This window comes from Coregonus lavaretus (assembly GCF_964263955.1).
Source record: "Coregonus lavaretus genome assembly, chromosome: 16".
NCBI classification, from domain to species: Eukaryota; Metazoa; Chordata; class Actinopteri; order Salmoniformes; family Salmonidae; genus Coregonus; species Coregonus lavaretus.
Window position 1 is genome coordinate 29,224,939 of NC_140003.1, and position 21,317 is coordinate 29,246,255.

Here is a 21,317-nt window from a genome sequence, read left to right on the forward strand (position 1 = left end):
GTGTTGGCTAGCTAGCAATGGTTACTGTGTTGACTTTGTTTGAAAAACGGCTAGCTAGCTAGCTTCGTGCTACACCCGGCACCGGCGAAAACAATGCAAACCTACAATAACTACCCACAACAGCCCACGATGCCATACCCCCCCCTCCCCCCCAACATCCCCACCCCCCCCCCCCCCCACAACAGATGCCAGACAAGCACACACGCACATACAGTGTGAGAGAGGCCTTTAATTTTCATCATAGGTACACGTCAACTATGACAGACAAAATGAGATTTTTTTTTCCAGAAAATCACAGTAGGATTTTTAATGAATTTATTTGCAAATTATGGTGGAAAATAAGTATTTGGTCAATAACAAAAGTTTCTCAATACTTTGTTATATACCCTTTGTTGGCAATGACACAGGTCAAACGTTTTCTGTAAGTCTTCACAAGGTTTTCACACACTGTTGCTGGTATTTTGGCCCATTCCTCCATGCAGATCTCCTCTAGAGCAGTGATGTTTTGGGGCTGTCGCTGGGCAACACGGACTTTCAACTCCCTCCAAAGATGTTCTATGGGGTTGAGATCTGGAGACTGGCTAGGCCACTCCAGGACCTTGAAATGCTTCTTACGAAGCCACTCCTTCGTTGCCCGGGCGGTGTGTTTGGGATCATTGTCATGCTGAAAGACCCAGCCACGTTTCATCTTCAATGCCCTTGCAAAATCTCACGATACATGGCCCCATTCATTCTGTCCTTTACACGGATCAGTCGTCCTGGTCCCTTTGCAGAAAAACAGCCCCAAAGCATGATGTTTCCACCCCCATGCTTCACAGTAGGTATGGTGTTCTTTGGATGTAACTCAGCATTCTTTGTCCTCCAAACACGACGAGTTGAGTTTTTACCAAAAAGTTATATTTTGGTTTCATCTGACCATATGACATTCTCCCAATCCTCTTCTGGATCATCCAAATGCACTCTAGCAAACTTCAGACGGGCTTGGACATGTACTGGCTTAAGCAGGGGGACACGTCTGGCACTGCAAGATTTGAGTCCCTGGCGGCGTAGTGTGTTACTGATGGTAGGCTTTGTTACTTTGGTCCCAGCTCTCTGCAGGTCATTCACTAGGTCCCCCCGTGTGGTTCTGGGATTTTTGCTCACCGTTCTTGTGATCATTTTGACCCCAAGGGGTGAGATCTTGCGTGGAGCCCCAGATCGAGGGAGATTATCAGTGGTCTTGTATGTCTTCCATTTCCTAATAATTGCTCCCACAGTTGATTTCTTCAAACCAAGCTGCTTACCTATTGCAGATTCAGTCTTCCCAGCCTGGTGCAGGTCTACAATTTTGTTTCTGGTGTCCTTTGACAGCTCTTTGGTCTTGGCCATAGTGGAGTATGGAGTGTGACTGTTTGAGGTTGTGGACAGGTGTCTTTTATACTGATAACAAGTTCAAACAGGTGCCCTTAATACAGGTAACGAGTGGAGGACAGAGGAGCCTCTTAAAGAAGAAGTTACAGGTCTGTGAGAGCCAGAAATCTTGACGTGTACCTATGATGAAAATTACAGGCCTCTCTCATCTTTTTAAGTGGGAGAACTTGCACAATTGGTGGCTGACTAAATACTTTTTTTCCCCACTGTACTCACATACTCCAACACACTCAACCCCCCTCCTCCACAATCCACCATAAAATCAGATACTGCTGTTATATCCCAGAGCCCAACTCGAGAAATAACTTGATTTACGAGTGCACATACAGTTAAAGCTGATTGAGAAAGCATGCAGATTGAGCAGAAATTGATAACAATGTGAGATTTGATTAATCTACTTAATCTATGTCAAGTCCTAGGTGATGGAGATCAGATCCACCCTCTTCACCTGAGACACAAACACTCTGATCCCCTGTTGTAACCATTTTCCCAAGCATCTCCGTGCGGTCAGACCTTTGATTATTTTGTGCCACCTGGGCCACAATGATAAACCCCCTCCCCATGGGTTACTGCAGCCAGTGTTGCCAGCACTGCCACTACCTGGGTGGGCGTACCCCACCGGAATCCCCACCGGCTAGTTAAAAAGTCGTCAAGGTTCTCATTAGCAGCTTTGATAATTTCCTTGTATATTATGCTCTCCCATCAGGGGGCTCTGGCTTTGTAGGACCAACCCTGCCAGGCAGGCTCAGAATCTTGAGGGGGCGGTGCTGCTCAAGTAGGTCTCTGACTGCATTTATTTCTCTGTTTAGGCTGCATACTCACAGCAGGTCCATAAAAGAGATGGGAACTTCTCTTTGGTGTATGGGTCGCTCAGGTGGGTGTCCAGGTTATAGGGTTAGGGATCTTTCCATCATGATAGGACAATGAAAAATTAGATTAGATGTATACTATATTTAAAAATGTATATCCCTCATCTACACAAAATTGAAAGCTCTCTCTCACTACCCCTGCTCATAGACCCCCGGTCGGCTCTGGGATATGCAACCATTTCCCCTCTCACTCACTTAACGCCGCACCTTTTCAAACACAAAAATGCACACCACATGGTTGACTGCGGAAGAAATGGGCCGAGCGTGCAAACGCACCCGCATCCACATCTGCCGCAAGGGGGAAAGGACGCCAGAGAGAACACAGGACCAACCACAACAACCATCCGCCAAAACAACAACATCCCGCCAAAAAAGCCATGTTCTAATTATTTGTATTTAAAGATGTATTATTCTGCTTGTTATGTCGTTTTATCCTTTTATAAAATACTATACTTACTATAAATGTTATTTAATATTACAATCCCTATCATTGCTAGTATCAGGTGCTCCAATATTCGACTCCTCTATTACAACTTTTAGAATAGCCATGGAGTAGTCTTTGTGTCTCTGAACATTTGTTTGTCAATATATAGTTTATCCACCACGAGTGCAGCACGTTTCCCTTTTAATCTGTTTTCCTTGAAGATTGGATACAGAACTTTGCGCCTTTCTACAATCTCCCTCGGGAACTGATCTTTCATGCCTATTTTCGTGCCAGCAAGTCTTTTTCCTAGGCTTTTCACCATAGCTTTATCTTTAAAAAAAAGCAAATTTGGCAACGATTGGGCGCTCATATTTCTGTCCTCTTTTTCCGAAACGGTGTACACGTTCGAGTTGGATTTTATCGACAGCCTCGAGTGGGATTTGTAGCGCTGTATGCAGGAAGTCCTTCATAATATTATCTGTTATTTCTCCCTCCTTTTCCTGAATACCCGTAAGTACTAGATTTTCCCTCATCGATCTAGTTTGGATGTCTAGTAAGGCTTCTCTCAGAAGGTTGTTCTCCTTTTTTAGTTCCCTTACGTCCGTTTCCATTTTAGAGATTGTCACTTTTAATTTTTTGGTTTCTTTCTCCATTACCAAAGCTTTTTCTCCCCTCATTTGAAGACTCGCTTTCAACTCTTTTACGTCTTTACTGACCAATTCTAGTATGCCCAATTTGTCATTTATTGACTTCAACAGGTCGCTTTCCACACTTACCATACCCAGTCCCAGTGGTGAAAAGCATATATCATCTGTATCAGTCGATGAGTCGCGTTTCCTTTTGGGGATCGGCTCTCCACGTTTGTCTTCAGTCATGTTTGGGTGTTGCGTGTTGTTGTAATATTTGTCGATATATTTCTCTAGCCTTATGATCTGTTTTGTGTTATTATCCAGATTGAATTATATTAACTGCGAATATATGAAATGCTAATATTTAGTCTAACTTACTGATTTTGAATATTATGTTTTTATATTGAGGTGTTTTGTACCGCTTTCTATTCAATACGCCATCTTGTCTACGCGTGCCCCACATGATACAAATTTGCAAACGTACAATATGTTACAAATTGCAAAATGTACAATATGTTACGAATTGCAAAACTTATATGTTAAGAATTCCAATGTGTTGTTGCTATTGTTAGCTACGTGGCTAATGCTAACATTAGCTAGGATAGGGGTTAGGGTTAGGGGAAGGGTTAGCTCAGCGTTTCCCAAACTCGGTCCTGGGGACGCCAAGGGGTGCATGTTTTTTTTCTTCCCCCTAGCACTACACAGCTGTGTAGTGCTAGGGTAAAAACCCAAACGTGCACTCCTTGGTGGTTTGGAAAACGCTGGGTTAGCTAAAAGGGTTAAGGTTAGGGTTAGAGTTAGAGTTAGGGGAAGAGTTAGCTAACATGTTAAGTAGTTGCAAAGTAGCTCAAAAGTAGTAAGTAGTTGCAAAGTTGCTAATTAGCAATAATTGTCCATGATGAGATTCGAACACGCAGCTAGACGTTCTCGTTATACACGTTTATGCCTTAAGTAACCTTTTGTCTTATTTACCCATACCAAACGTAACATATATCATACTAATTTGAGTGTCTCGGATTTACTTTACTCTGTTAGATATAGTCTATGACACCAGGCTGCTAAACTTGGCCTAGTAAGAAATTGGAAGGGGAAGTGTATGTAGGCCTATTTCAGAAAAGCCATTCCCATCTAAAGTGGCTAAATGTTACTCCAATAGGTCTACTGGTGAAAACACTTGTCAAAGTTTAGGTAGGCCTGTATGCCTACTACTACTCCTACATATCATAGTAATAATGAATTATTAAGCCTTATTAAGTCTTATAGGCCTATGTGTCTGCAATATTTTCACAGCTCATCATCAACTTTGAAAACAAGATTAGTCAAACCATTAACATTGTTTAATTGAACTGCTATAATTAACCATTTGATTACTTTTCATATTCACTTTAACTCCACTTGAAATGAATTAAAATAGACTACTTAAACATTTTTATATTAGATCTTTAAGTATTTTAGATAAACTTTATTTTAAATGACCTAGCCAATTTTATGATCACATTGGATTACAGTAAAGCAGGTTAGCAGTCACAGATTAAGGCCTACCTGTTTGTAGGCTTAGTAGGCTAGCCATAAGAAAAGAGCTACCATGCAACCAACTTCTGCAAAACGCCACACCCTTTCTGCAAAGTTTCTGGTAATTTTCAGGGAATGCTACAATAATGTGCTTTAATAAATAATTTAAGGTATTTGTTAATAGTCGTCTCACCATTTATAAAGCATTATTGCTATAATAGCAAATGTCAGTGTGCTATTCATAAATACTTAGACCTACTTAGTAACTGCATTCATAAATATTACACTTATACAGTGCATTTGGAAAGTATTCAGACCCCTTGACTATTTCAACGTTTTGTTACATTACAGCCCTATTCTAAAATTGATTAAATAAAAAATGTCCTCATCAATCTACACACAATTCCCCACAGTGACAAAGCAAAAACACGTTTTTATACAATTTTGCAAAATAAAAAACATTATTTACATAAACATTCAGACCCTTTGCTATAAGACTCAAATTGAGCTCAGGTGCATCCTGTTTCCATTGATCGTCCTTGAGATGTTTCCACAACTTCATTGGAGTCCACCTGTCGTAAATGCAATTGATTGGACATGGTTTGGAAAGGCACACACCTGTCTATATAAAGGTCCCACAGTTGACAGTGCATGTCAGAGCAAAAACCAAGCCATGAGGTCAAAGGAATTGTCCGCAGAGCTCCGAGACAGGATTGTGTCGAGGTACATATCTGGGGAAGGGTACCAAAACATTTCTGCAGCATTGAAGGTCCCCAAGAACACAGTGGCCTCCATCATTCTTAAATGGAAGAAGTTTGGAACCACCAAGACTCTTCCTAGAGCTGGGTACCCGGCCAAACTGAGCAATCGGGCGAGAAGGGCCTTGGTCAGGGAGGTGACCAAGAACCCGATGGTCACTCTGAGAGAGCTCCAGTGTTCCTCTGTGGAGATTGGAGAACCTTCCAGAAGGACAACCATCTCTGCAGCACTCCACCAATCAGGCCTTTATGGTAGAGTGGCCAGACGGAAACCACTCCTCAGTAAAAGGCAAACATGACATGACAGCCCGCTTAGAGTTTGCCAAAAGGCACCTAAAGACTCTCAGACCATGAGAAACAAGATTCTCTGGTCTGATGAAACCAAGATTGAACTCTTTGGCCTGAATGCCAAGCGTCACGTCTGGAGCATCAAACCTGGCACCATCCCTACGGTGAAGCATGGTGGTGGCAGCATCATGCTGTGTTGATTTTTTTCAGCGGCAGGGACTGGGAGACTAGTCAGGATCGAGGGAAAGATAAACGGAGCAAAGTACAGAGAGATCCTTGATGAAAACCTGCTCCAGAGCGCTCAGGACCTCAGACTGGGGCGAAGGTTTACCTTCCAACAGGACAACGACCCTAAGCACACAGCCAAGACAATGCAGGAGTGGCTTCAAGATGTCCTTGAGTGGCCCAGCCAGAGCCCGGACTTGAACCCGATCGAACATCTATGGAGAGACCTGAAAATAGCTGTGCAGCGACGCTCCCCATCCAACCTGACAGAGCTTGAGAGGATCTGCAGAGAAGAATGGGAGAAACTCCCCAAATACAGATGTGCTAAGCTTGTAGCGTCATATCCAAGAAGACTTTAGGCTGTATTCGCTGCCAAAGGTGCTTCAACAAAGTACTGAGTAAAGGGTCTGAATACTTATGTAAATGTTATATTTTCTAAAATGTCTAAAAACCTGTTATTGCTTTGTCATTATGGGGTATTGTGTATAGATTGATGAGGGGAAAAAAACGATTCAATCAATTTTAGAATAAGGCTGTAACGTAACAAAATGTGGAAAAAGTCAAGGGGTTTAAAATAGAAACAAAGACATCAAATAAATAGTATAGAATGTACTGTGCAATCTTTATTAAAGCTCTCACACATATTTGGTGTGTATGTACAACATGGTAGAGGTGTTCCACAGTGTGTGTGCATGTGTGTGCATGTGTGTGCGCATGTGTGAGTGTGTGCGTGAGCGTATGCATTCCACAATGCATTTTCTAACATTAATTGGAGGACGATCAATTATCTTCCCGCCTCAAATACATCTCACCCCAGAGGTTCAGTCCTCCAAAGTCTGATTGAAAAATGTGCTGTGAGGGGCAGATAATCCAAACAAAAGTGTTATTTGATTCTTTCCATGGTATCAGAAGACCGTTCATTCAACAGACAACATTGGTCATTTGAACATCCATCCATAACATGACAACACTGTCCTCTCCCAACAGCCCATCTATCCCATCAGATGATCAACAGACTGTTCTTCTCTGGACACCTTGTCCTCTTGCCCCTCACAGGCATATAATACCTCAGTTCCTTCCAGAAGTGTGAGGATGAGGAGAGAGAGGGTGAGGAGAGAGAGGGCGAAGCCAGCTCCCCTCTCTTCTCCTTCACCTCCCCCTCTTCTCCCCACCTCCCACACCTCAACCCTCTGGTCCTCCTAGTCCTGCTACTCTTCCACCAGCAGACAGCGCCCTGGCGCTCCCGGATGTGGCGCACCGACTCGGGGAAGAAGGCCAGCTGTGTGGGGGAGATCTCTTCCAGCTCCACCAGGACCACCTTAAGGGAACCCTCCAGCAGTGCACGGTGCATGGCCATCTGCCTCTCGAAGCTCTGCCAGGCCTCCAGGACACCGCTGCTGCTGCTGCTGTCACTGTGACCTCCACTGCAGAACGTAGAGCCAGTGTAGATCAGGAGGAGACGCCGGCTGGCCCGCATGCTCTCCTCCACAACATCTACTATGGCTAGAGGGTGTGGGCGAGGGAGGAGAAGAGGTAGAGGGGGTTAGGGAAGAGGGACAATGGGTATTAAAACACTGTTTTATGATTAAGATGGTTTTTTAGAAGTTCTTTATGATTTCAGAAAGGTTCCACATATTTAATCATCATACTACATGTGTACTAATGCCAAGGCTTTAGCTCAGTGGACTAACACAGTCCTGTGGCGCCCAGGAGCCCCAGGTTCTAACACAGTCAGTCACACATGCAGATGTCTTACCTTCCCCTGGTAGGCTGTCCCGGCCCAGAATAAAGAGCCTGTAGCCACACCTCCCCTCGAGAACCTGGGGCAACGTGTGGAGGGCAAACATTTCCACCTCCCCACTGACCCCGCTCCCAAACAGATGGGGATACGCCACATATGCATCATACAGCTTTCCATCAGACTCTGCCGCATGCAGAAGAGGGTAAAAAACAACAGGTGTGTTAGTGCTGGGCTAGAGCAAAAGCCTCCACAGCACTGCGTAACGGAGGAGGCTTGGTTATGTCTGACACCATAGTTACTTGTGTTTTATGGTTACATGGCCTATTCAGTGCCTCGTAGAAAACTGCATCTCTCTCTTTCCTCTGAGTCATGGAAAATACTGTGCTTGCATAGCTGTGGGATGTGCTACAGTACCTCGCTACACTTGCTGCTGATTTTACTTGTGGTGAGGTGGGGAGTGGGAAACAAGCAATGCAACGTGCGTGTGTGTGGGTTTGAGTGTGGGCCTGGGAGGTTGTGGTGAGATATACTTTATGTGCATTTCTGTCTGTAATCTGGTGTCGGTATGTACGTTTATGTTAGTGTGAGTTGTTTCCGTTGTGTGAATGCACAGTATGTGTAGGAGCCAAAAGGCCCTTTAAAGAAGAATTATCATTTATGATTAATTAGAAGGATATGCATTATTATTTAGATGAGCTTCCCATATTATGGTTACTTATTTACCTGAGCCATGATTGACAGCTTGAACCTGCCCACTCTACTGGGAAGCAAAAGTCGATATGGGGAGGTAGTTTGGGAAGCTAGGGGGGGAAGTCCTAGCACTGGTTGGAGGCTACACCACTAACAACATTTCATATTATCCTTTACCCATAACACACTGAGGTACAAAAGGCATTGCATTGTTCTTGAAAGTTTAATTTAGTTATGAATGAAGACCTGTGGCAAACTACGGAACCCTGATTCTAAAGGAGAACAAAGGAATAAAAGATGCGTTGAAACTTAATCAACTATTGCTAGGGCAGTGGCTAATTTAGAATTGGAAGCCACTACAGTGTGCAATGAGTCTGCAGATAGTGTGTGTGTGTGTGTGTGTGTGTGTGTGTGTGTGTGTGTGTGTGTGTGTGTGTGTGTGTGTGTGTGTGTGTGTGCATTCATGCCTGCGTGAGTGTGCTCAGGCATGTTTTTGTGAATGTTTCCATGAGTGTGCTTTTACAATACAGCGTCTCTCATTACGTACCTGTGTTTGTGTAGAGAAACGGGAACATCCTCCTGAACGACAGCACTATGTCGATCTTGAAGCGATGGTAAATGACAACACTAACAGTAAACATCAATACCAGACTGGTCAGTAGTACCCCAATAGGGAGCAGGTAGTTTGGATCTGTGCAGAAAAAGTCAAGAAGATAGCATTTAAAATGTATTCTTTTTGCTACCGTTTTTTACCCAAAGTCAAGGTGACTAGTTTAATTATAAAACTTTTATTTTTTTGTGGTTAGTTTGCAAAGTTGTTATCTAATATATTACACTATCAAAACAAGGGTAAAGGGACAGGAGAATATGTGATTCTTCTCTTTTTGAACACCTTTATGTTGTCTTCCAGGCAGTATTGTCTAACCCAGTGGTCACCAACCATCTCCAAGGCATTCCTAGTCAATCGCCAAGCATTTTTGTAAAAAACCCAAGGAAAAGCCTTGTGTTCCTATTTTTATTTATTGGTCTCGCGCTGTTGGCGGTAGGTGCACATGATTCAGCGGCCCTGCGCGCTGGGTAGGCCAAGTATTCCCATTTCATGTGTCTGAAGGTAGACTAGAAAAATCTGCCTTCCTAGCGGCCAAGAGAGCAAATCAAGTGCATGCTCAGATTATCATGTCTGCAGTTACGTAGCAGGCGTAAAAGAAAGCTGAAGCAAAATTGATACTGTGAGATTTGAAAACTTTTAAAACCATGACTAGAGAGAGACTGTCAACAAATACAACAAAGAGCTGCTGTTTTTATGTCTGAGTGTTGGAGTGTGACCCTGGCTATCCGGTTTGCTTAATATAAGGAATTTGTTATTATTTGTACTTTTACTTTTACTTTTGATACTTAAGTATATATTAGCAACTACATTTACTTTTGGAATTTAAGTATATTTAAAACCAAATACTTTTAGACTTTTACTCAAGTAGTATTTTACTGGGTGACTTTCACTTTCACTTGAGTCATTTTCTATTAAGGTATCTTCACTTTTACTCAAGTATGAGAATTGAGTACATTTTCCACCACTGCCCCTCAGCAGCTTCCACTGGTCAACAGTTTTTATTCAACACTTTTATAAGCCATAAAATGCGCATTCTTCCTACTTCCACTAGCGCTACAACCAGCACTGCAGCTGTAATGAATGAGTAGGAAAGTGTATCGATAGGCTTGCGTTGTTATTATTAGGGTATTTTTTAATATGGAGGAATATTTCACTTTCTCTGTTCATAAGAGCAACAACATGAATTTGTGCATGAGGCAGAAATAATGCGGTGCGATTCGAATTTCGCTATCTGCTGGAAGACGGTGTCCCCTTTTAGTCAGTGTCAGTGGCGGAGTTTGCTGCTCTCCCTCAGCTGAGACTGACCATCAGATGCAAGCACCATCAGCCCAGTCAAATTAAAATAAAAAGCAAATTATTTAAATGTATGCTCATTCAGCTGTGCCTCACAAGTAATACAACAACTGATCTATTACCGGTGTGATTATAGCCTACCTCAAATGTTTTAATATAATTAAAAAACAATGCATTGGCAGGGCAATTCAAGCAAAGCCAATATGCAGAGATAATGTATTGGGCCTATAGCCTACTGCACAAACCTCATTGGTACAGTACTGTTTTTAATAGGTTAATGTTGCATAGACTTACGTTTTTTAAATCATGTTCCAAAAAAAACTGAGAGTTAGATCTTAGATTGCATTTTGACTCAGAAAGTGATCTTGACTCAAATGGTTGGTGACCGCTGGGCTAACCTGTAGGGTGGAGTGTGAAGTAGGCTGAATAAATGCCTCTGTCGCTCCAGGCGTGACACGTGTAGTTAATGTAAAAGTCTTCCTCTTCCACCACCAAGAAATTCAACTGACGCGCCATCCACACACCGTTCTTCTCTTCTCCTCTCCACTCACTGGTTGGGGGGAGGGGGGGGGGGGGGGGGGGGGGGGGGGGGGGAAGATGTAAAACAATTTCCACCAGTGAACAAAGAATCAAAACATGGCCTTAATTGAATTGACATAAACCCAGTTCCCATCCAACCATTTCATGACGCATAAAAAAAAGTCACAACAGGGCTGATGTAAACATGAAATCAAAGTCGATTCAAATTCATAAATGTCGACAGACAATTTTTTCATTTGACATGGTGGGATCGTTTTGTCTGTAAAATTAATTATGCGAGAAAGGGCGGTGGAAACCGATTATGCGCTAATATTTATATAATAACAATCATATGGAAGTAAACTTGGAATCACACAAGGATATGTTATGTTGTAGGCCTACCACCACAGTGTGGAAAAGCATGGAAAGCAGTGGTGTGTATTCACGGATGCCAAGGGAAGCCATGCTTCCCCAAATATTTGACCAATGAAAAAAATCAAATTATACATTATTTATCTTTTGTCTCTGTGTTTTTATAATTTTCTGTCAATTCGCAAGGGGCTGAATCTCACTGGAGAAATCATCCAAGCGAGGGAAACGCGCGCCTCTGTCTCAGTATGTGTAGCCCATGTATCTGATGCTGCCTGGACCAAAAGAGTATAACATGTTCCCGCTGTAGCATTCGATTGATTGATTCCAGCAAGCATTTGGCCTCCCTTGCTAAAAAATAATAATAATAATAATAAGTAGCAATCAGCGTTGAGCTGAGCTCAACTGTGGGTTGTCCTGGTGCAGCAAAACGCCCCCAAGGGAGGTTAGTTTGGATTTGGCTTCACACCAATCAAATCACTTCCTAAGCAAAACTTTTCTGTTTGTTTTGATGTCCTGCAGTAGCTAGCTTGCTAAATAAGCCATGGGTGGAGATGGGGATTTGGTCTTGTGGTTTTGACTTAATTCTCTGTACAGGCCAATGATTATGACGGCGATTCTGATCTAACCATAAATGTATATGTTGTGCCACTGGCCTGAGACGATTAAAGTTCTATATGTAGCCTAGTAGGCTCACGTTAACTAGCTAGCTAACTTAGCTGGTTCATTGTTGCCCATGCGAGGAAGTTAGGTAGGCTATGACAACAAAAACTCAAAGTGTACAGTACTGTATGACAGAGCCATAGACTGTTTTGCCAACATAAAAGAGAGGAGGATGGCATAGTCTACAAGTAGGGTGAGTAAAAAAAAAAAAAGTTTTACTTGCAAGCGCAAACACACACACACACACACACAGAAATCAGTCCCATGGACAGCCACATGATATTTAGCAACATTGATTGGACTAAATTATTTTTGGTATCTTAAAGTTTGTTTTCAGTGTATTAAACTAAGCATACAGTGGGGGAAAAAAGTATTTAGTCAGCCACCAATTGTGCAAGTTCTCCCACTTAAAAAGATGAGAGAGGCCTGTAATTTTCATCATAGGTACACGTCAACTATGACAGACAAATTGAGAAAAAATAATAATACAGGTAACGAGTGGAGGACAGAGGAGCCTCTTAAAGAAGAAGTTACAGGTCTGTGAGAGCCAGATATCTTGCTTGTTTGTAGGTGACCAAATACTTATTTTCCACCATAATTTGCAAATAAATTCATAAAAAATCCTACAATGTGATTTTCTGGATTTTTTTTCTCATTTTGTCTGTCATAATTAAATCTGAGACAGAGTAGGCCTACCGATGGAGAAAAATGTAAGATTTAACTGCTGGCTACTCTTCTTCCGTGCCTTAACCCAAGGAGAGTGTTTCCCTAAAAGCTGTCTGTGTTTAAACATCTTCTATTGTACAGAAAGTGAATAGCTTAAATAATTGATAGTGACAGAATTAGATTACTTCCCAAGCAAAGTCAGCCTCTGAATTTCAAAGAAACATTGATATCCCCATATGCATCGGAGTCACGTCTTTCCCGGGTATTTTACAGCTTGTTTCTAGCATATGACATCGCGGACCTAAGCGCTGTTATAGATCACTATATAATTGGATCCGCTTTATTTTCTTCAAAATCTTAAGCTAACAAGTGGTAGGCCTGAGCTTTTTGTCATTTTCTTTAATAAAAGGTAGACCTATGGCATACCTTCTCATACCCCCCTCAATTGAGTCTTGGTTTTAATTTAACAACCCTTCACTGACACATAGGTAGGCTATTTAAAGAGTGCATGGTGGGTGGAGGAATTGACCAACAAATCTATGGATATAGCAGCCTATAACCTAATATCGTCTGTCAAACAGGTAGGCCAACCTCTTATTTCTTAAAATTAAGACAGTTGAAATTAATTATGCCTACTCAAATTTGCCTACTTTCAGCACCATGATCTGTCATTTTCCAATTGATTGTGCCGCGGCTGCTGCTTCAAGTTTTGGCACCAAAATGTCAATTACTCGAATCTGGCATATTGTGAGGTCAATAACTTTGATAAATACACCATGGGAAAAAAACATTGTTTTTAATTCAATCAATTATAGTTGTAGCAAGTTATCAAAATTGACCTCCGGTCCTCCTTCTCATCTTCGCGCTCTCCTTCTCAAACTGAACTGAACAGAACATAGACTAGTCCACGCGCAAGTTAGGGCATTTTTTAGAATAGGCCTAATCAAAATTATTTTTGGAAATAACCTTTGACTCTCCTCCTGAACTGCCACCGTAGCCCTACATAGCACAGCCATTGGGGTAAGCAGCACACAAAAACGTTTTTGATCAGCAAGAGCAAAGCAGGCCGGGCTCAGGGTTGGAATATCCATTGCAGTGTGTAATGCAGCCTTGTTTTATTTACACCATCCCAGCAGCTATCTTAAGAATATAACTTTGCTCTGTGCACTTTGTAGCCTATAGGCTATGGATCATTTGATTGAGACCACACTAAATAGCCTATAGGCGCACTTGATATTGTGCGCCCAGTGAAGAATCAGAGATGAGGGGCGACATCGGGCACACATCGATATATAGCCTAATAAGCAACTCATTCTAAAACACTGAGAAATATTGAAATGTCATCAATTACATGACCCTCCCCTGGACTAGTTTAAAAAAAAAGAAGCTAAACCCTCCCCTTGACTGAAATTGAAAAAGCATGACACTCCCCCATTTTCCTCCAGGTACTGTAACATTTCGGTACATTTCGGTCCGTCCCTTACCAAAGAGCAATTTCTCAAGCAATACTTTTGCCAGAACTGTGTGGGAGTGGTCTGAGTGGGGAGGGGAAAACTAGCTGTTATTGACAGAGAGGTTTTGCAACTCTTTCTTATTGGTCTATTAACCCAAAACAGGCTGACATTTCAGGTGGTCTTTTCAAACAGCTCTTACACTAAAGGGGCATTATCATAATTTTCACAATTTCTAAGTATTATGCCAACCTCATAGTGTGAAAATATATATTTAAAAAACTGGAAAATCACATTTTTGATTGCACTGGGCCTTTAAGTGCACGGCGATCATGTACATTTCCAAAGACTAAATATCGAGGGTAGGCTATTATTTGAATGCTGTTATGATGATCGGTGCTTGGCTGCCAATTATCAAATAAAATTATATTACTATTATTTATATCTCATTATATAACCTGTCTACTTTATCAGCAAACTGTTGTCTAGAGAGCATGTGCCAAAACCAGATTGGGCAAGTTTGCTATTTATCGCAACAGTTGATCTGTAGAGTTGAAAATGCGATGGAAACCCATTTCACATATTCACAAGTCAGTTTGATGGAAACACACCTATGGTGGGAAAATGTGCATATTGTTGTTATGCAGATGTTTTTATATTTCATAAATCTGTCACTAATTGAATGGAAATCTAGCTATTGACTGTTTGTGAAGTTCCATTCAAAGGAAAAACGTTGTATTCAGGGATATGGATCCCATCTTAATCTTAATGGTATATCCTTGATACGATACCAACAGTTTGGATACTATACAGTAGAACATCCATCTGGATGACACAGAATACAGGTATATAGAAGTATTACAGTGTGTTGTGATGCTGCTTTCTCAACCTACCTTTGTGGTTCCTGAAAGACGCGCTTTGAGACATCTTCGGGAATAAAGTCATCTTCAGCGCTCCAAATCACATCCCCGCATTGTCCCCCCACACTCAGCACAAACACCCGACACATCTTACTGAAGGAAGAGCCTAGGGGGCAAACATTGAATTATTTATAAAGTTCATACATCAAATAATGTGTACAAAAGGTCCCAACTAGTTGCATATCCACTGAGTGTACAAAACATTAAGAACACCTGCTCTTTCAATAATATAATAATAATAATATGCCATTTAGCAGACGCTTTTATCCAAAGCGACTTACAGTCATGCGTGCATACATTATTTATTTTTTTGTGTGTATGGGTGGTCCCGGGGATCGAACCCACTACCTTAGCGTTACAAGCGCCGTGCTCTACCAGCTGAGCTACAGAGGACCACAGACTGACCAGGTGAAAGCTATGATCCCTTATTGATGTCACCTGTTAAATCCACTGTTTAAGCCTTGAGACAATTGAGACATGGATTGTGTATGTGTGCCATTCAGAGGGTGAATGGGCAAGACAAAATATGTAAGTGCCTTTGAACGGGGTATCATAGTAGGTTCCAGGCACACCGGTTTGAGTATGACAAGAACTACAACTCTGCTGGGTTTTTCATGCTCAACAGTTTCCCGTGTGTATCAAGAATGGTCCACCACCCAAAGGACATCCAGCCAACTTGACACAACTGTGGAAAGCATTGGAGTCAACATGGGCCAGCATCCCTGTGGAACACTTTCAACATCTTGTAGAGTCCATGCCCTGACGAATTGAGGCTGTCCTGAGGGCAAGGTGTTCCTAATGTTTTGTACAATCAGTGTAATGTATGTAAACGTTGTTTAAACTCCGTTGTCTGTATTCTGTCTCTAAATGTTGTCTATCACTAGCAGCACCATATCATCAAGTACAATTCTGAGTATGTGTAAATGTGCTTGTCGAATAAAGGTGATTCTGATACTTAGAAGTCATACAGATATAGTTGGAGCATGCACACACATACCATACACATACATACACACACACGAACACACACACACACACACACGAACACACACAGTATATGTTCTATAGTGTCTTACCCAAATCTGCTTTGATGATCTCATTAGCAGGTTCAACCACTTTGGGGACAAGGCAATACTCCTCTGAAATTATGACAATGATTCATAAACATCATAAACAGACAGCGAAATATGCAGTCACCTGACCCTATTGAAAACAACCACTTCCAAGCTGTGCGAACAGTACTCACTTTTCACCGTACCCTCAAAGGTCTCTGAAATCCTGCCGCTGAGCCCTTCCAGGTCAAAGGTCATGGTGCAGGTGTAGAACCCATGGTCCTCAGGGCTGACCGGATATACTGAGAGTTTCTGACCATCACTGACAGTGGTAAACCTGTCCCACAATGGGTCATCTTTCACAATGCGTTCGCATCCCTGAAAGGTTTAAAGTAGAAATGCCCACTGAAAGGTAACGGAAATGGAATATGGCTAGTGGGTCTTTCTTGAATTACGTTGGCATTTGCGTCCCATGCATTTGCAACCATGAAAAACACTTTAAAATTACAAATAGTTACACATCATACATGTTTTTGTTTATATTGAACTATTCATCAATGATAAACCACAATGCAAGTGCTTTATACTGCAAAACTTTGTTTATGCATTGTTTAAAGTACTTAGGGTAAGGTAAGCAAATTGGTTTGTCCCAGTAGTGATTTAGCGATACAGTTGAAGTCGGAAGTTTACATACACCTTAGCCAAATACATTTAAGCTCAGTTTTTAACAATTCCTGACATTTAATCCTAGTAAAAAGTCCCTGTCCTAGATCAATTAGGATCACCACTTTATTTTAAGAATGTGAAATGTCAGAATAATAGTAGAGAGAATTATTTATTTCAGCTTTTATTTATTTCATCACATTCCCAGTGGGTCAGAAGTTTACATACACTCAATTAGTATTTGGTAGCATTGCCTTTAAATTGTTTAACTTGGGTCAAACGTTTCGGGTAGCCTTCCACAAGTTTCCCACAATAAGTTGTGTGAATTTTGGCCCATTCCTCCTGACAGAGCTGGTGTAACTGAGTCAGGTTTGTAGGCCTTCTTACTCGCACACGCTTTTTCAGTTCTGCCCACACATTTTCTATACGATTGAGGTCAGGGCTTTGTGATGGCCACTCCAATACCTTGACTTTGTTGTCCTTAAGCCATTTTGCCACAACTTTGGAAGTATGCTTGGGGTCATTGTCCATTTGGAAGACCCATTTGCAACCAAGCTTTAACTTCCTGACTGATGTCTTGAGATGTTGCTTCAATATATCCACATCATTTTCCTTCCTCATGATGCCATCTATTTTGTGAAGTGCACCAGTCCCTCCTGCAGCAAAGCACCCCCACAGCATGATGCTGCCACCCCCGTGCTTCACGGTTGGGATGGTGTTCTTCGGCTTGCAAGCATCCCCCTTTTTCCTCCAAACATAACGATGGTCATTATGGCCAAACAGTTCTATTTTTGTTTCATCAGACCAGAGGACATTTCTCCAAAAAGTACGATCTTTGTCCGCATGTGCAGTTGCAAACCGTAGTCTGGCTTTTTTATGGCGGTTTTGGAGCAGTGGCTTCTTCCTTGCTGAGCGGCCTTTCAGGTTATGTCGATATAGGACTTGTTTTACTGTGGATATAGATAGTTTTGTACCTGTTTCCTCCAACATTTTCACAAGGTCCTTTGCTGTTGTTCTGGGATTGATTTGCACTTTTCGCACGAAAGTACGTTAATCTCTAGGAGACAGAATGCGTCTCCTTCCTGAGCGGTATGACAGCTGCGTGGTCTCATGGTGTTTATACTTGAGCACTATTATTTGTACAGATGAACGTGGTACCTTCAGGCATTTGGAAATTGCTCCCAAGGATGAACCAGACTTGTGGAGGTCTACAATTTATTTTCTGAGGTCTTGGCTGATTTATTTTGATTTTCCCATGATGTCAAGCAAAGAGGCACTGAGTTTGAAGGTAGGCCTTGATATACATCCACAGGTACACCTCCAATTGACTCAAATGATGTCAATTAGCCTATCAGAAACTTCTAAAGCCATGACATCATTTTCTGGAATTTTCCAAGCTGTTTAAAGGCACAGTCAACTTAGTGTATGTAAACTTCTGACCCACTGGAATTGTGATACAGTGAATTATAAGTGAAATAATCTGTCTGTAAACAATTGTTGGAAAAATTACTTGTGTCATGCACAAAGTAAATGTCCTAACCGACTTGCCAAAACTATAGTTTTTTAACAAGAAATGTGTGGAGTGGTTGAAAAACGAGTTTTAATGACTCAAACCTAAGTGTATGTAAACTTCAGACTTCAACTGTATCTGTCTATTATTTTGAATTCTAGAAATTGAACAAAGGTTTTTCATATATTGTATAGATCAATAAAAACAAAGGCTATTAAAAGCCTTTTTATTTACTAGTATAATGTGTGTCCCTAAGTTTTATGTCATTGGTGTTAACACCTTGAAAATCCCTCATTACAAAGATATACAGCACATAAAGGACCTTGAGCATTCCCTCCAGTGGCAAACTGTTATATTAAAGAAAATTATTAGCTAATCACACCCTTTTAGTATGTCATAAATTTGAGGATTGCATAGAACATTTGGTGTCTAAATGCAATGTGTCATTGGTGTTACTCAATTTCAAAGAAGGGACATTTAATTGTGAGCAAAATTATTAATCATATCAAATAGAAAATACTTTTTTCAAAGGCTTAATGACCTTAGATTTGAGCATCTGTGGCCTCCATTTAAGAAAATCCTCAATAACCAAAAATGTGTCATTGGTGTTACCATCATTAGTGGTACTGTTGGCACAAAGTTATCATAATGATAAAAACATTTTAAGTCATTACGCTGCCATATTAGTTGATTTAGAATGGGAAGATGGACCCAAATACATTTAAACATTTTAAAATCAATAAAAATTCACTAATTATTTTCTCCAAAATGCCAAGCCCAAATGCCACCGCAATTCAAGAATGACCCTAGTAATACAAAATATTACAATATTACAATGTTAAGATATAATGTCTTACACAAGAAGACCTACAGTACCTACTATGAGAACAATTCGATGTACAGTACCAGTCAAAAGTTTGGACACACTTACTCATTCAAGGGTTTTTCTTTATTTTTACTATTTTCTATTCATTGTAGAATAATAGTGAAGACATCAAAACTATGAAACAACACATATAGAATCATGTAGTAACCCAAAAAGTGTTAAACAAATCAAAATATATTTTATATTTGAAATTCTTCAAATAGCCACCCTTTGCCTTGATGACAGCTTTGCACACTATTGGCATTCTCTCAACCAGCTTCACCTGGAATGCTTTTCCAACAGTCTTGAAGGAGTTCCCACATATGCTGAGCACTTGTTGGCTGGTTTTCCTTCACTCTGCCGTCTGACTCATCCCAACCCATCTCAATTGGGTTGAGGTCGGGGGATTGTGAAGGCCTGGTCATCTGATGCAGCACTCCATCACTCTCCTTGGTCAAATAACGCTTACACAGCCTGGAGGTGTGTTGGGTCATTGTCCTGTTGAAAAACAAATGATAGTCCCACTAAGCCCAAACCAGATGGGATGGCATACCGCTGTAGAATGCTGTGGTAGCCATGCTGGTTAAGTGTGCCTTGAATTCTAAATAAATCACAGACAGTGTCACCAGCAAAGCACCCCCACACCATAACACCTCCTCCTCCATTCTTTACGGTGGGAACTACACATGCGGAGATCCTCCGTTCACCCACACCGCGTCTCACAAAGACACAGCGGTTGGAACCAAAAATCTCCAATTTGGACTCCAGACCAAAGGACACATTTCCACCGGCCTAATGTCCATTGCTTGTGTTTCTTGGACCAACCAGGTCTCCTCTTCTTATTGGTGTCTTTTAGTAGTTGTTTCTTTGCAGCAATTCGACCATGAAGGCCTGATTCACACAGTCCCCTCTGAACAGTTGATATTGAGATGTGTCTGTGACTTGAACTCTGTGAAGCATTTATCTGGGCTGCAATATCTGAGGCTGGTAACTCTAATGAACTTATCCTCTGCAGCAGAGGTAACTGGGTCTTCCATTCCTGTGGCGGTCCTCATGAGAGCCAGTTTCATAATAGCGCTGTATGGTTTTTGCGACTGCACTTGAAGAAGCATTCAAAGTTCTTGAAATGTTCCGTATTGACTGACCTTCATGTCTTAAAGTAATGATGGACTATCGTTTCTCTTTGCTTATTTGAGCTGTTCTTGCCATAATATGGACTTGGTCTTTTACCAAATAGGGCTATCTTCTGAATAGCCACCTACCTTGGCACAACACAACTGATTGGCTCAAACACATTCAGAAGGAAATAAAGTCCACAAATTAACTTTTAAGAAGGCACACCTGTTAATTGAAATGCATTCCCAGTGACTACCTAATGAAGCTGGTTGAGAGAATGCCAATAGTGTGCAAAGCTGTCATCAAGGCAAAGGGTGGCTATTTGAAGAATCTCAAATATAAAATCTATTTTGATTTGTTTAACACTTTTTTGGTTACTAATTGATTCCATATGTGTTATTTCATAGTTTTGATGTCTTCCCTATTATTTTACAATGTGATTTTTTTTTTAAATAAAGAATAACCCTTGAATGAATAGGTGTGTCCAAACTTTTGACTGGTAGTGTAAATGTGTTAGAACAATGATAATAATGTAAATAGCGTATATCTGATGGAAAATTATCTCACATGTAGTCACCCTACATTCCTATAGTTTTAAAGATAAATGAAGAATACAGAAAGACAGACTGAATGACAGAGTTCAAACAGGTTTTCCATCATTCTCAGGCCTCAGGGTTCCCCTCTCAACATTCTCCCTTTGCACTGTACTGTCTGTTTCCCGTATAGGACTCACCTTGTACCACTGGATTGAGTACCTGTCCACTTTCCTGATGTGGTCACTCAATGGGCAGGACAGGACAGCTCTGGCTGTATTGGTCAGGACCTGTTCAACCTTATTCTGTGGTCGACCGCATTCTTCTGGGTGGGTCTGGTTCACAATCAGTAAGGTAGCCTGCTTGTAGCACTGGGAGGGAGTTCTGTTCATCCAAGACAGCAGACGAGATTTACAGCACTGTACTACGGAACCACATACACACACACACACACACACACACACACACACACACACACACACACAGACAGACAGACAGACAGACAGACAGACAGACACAAAAGTTGTGGACACCCCTTCAA

General features: G+C 41.4%; 1 protein-coding gene across 2 annotated transcripts in view; it reads right to left on the reverse strand.

Moving 5' to 3' along the window:
• Positions 1-6,718: 6,718 nt before the first annotated feature.
• LOC311144058 (interleukin-1 receptor type 1) overlaps positions 6,719-21,317 on the reverse strand; it is a 37,309-nt gene continuing 22,710 nt past the window's right edge. Inside the window, exons 5-12 of one of the 2 annotated variants that reach the window (XM_084179998.1) lie at positions 20,977-21,160; positions 16,284-16,467; positions 16,114-16,176; positions 15,011-15,143; positions 10,848-10,999; positions 9,094-9,237; positions 7,872-8,039; positions 6,719-7,618 (exon numbers count right to left, since the gene is read on the reverse strand). In XM_084179998.1, the coding sequence (XP_084036124.1) occupies positions 7,116-7,618; positions 7,872-8,039; positions 9,094-9,237; positions 10,848-10,999; positions 15,011-15,143; positions 16,114-16,176; positions 16,284-16,467; positions 20,977-21,160 (1,531 nt within the window). In that variant the 3' untranslated portion in view covers positions 6,719-7,115. Of the gene's footprint in view, positions 7,619-7,871; positions 8,040-9,093; positions 9,238-10,847; positions 11,000-15,010; positions 15,144-16,113; positions 16,177-16,283; positions 16,468-20,976; positions 21,201-21,317 lie in introns of both variants that reach the window. The other variant, XM_084179999.1, reaches the window with a different exon arrangement.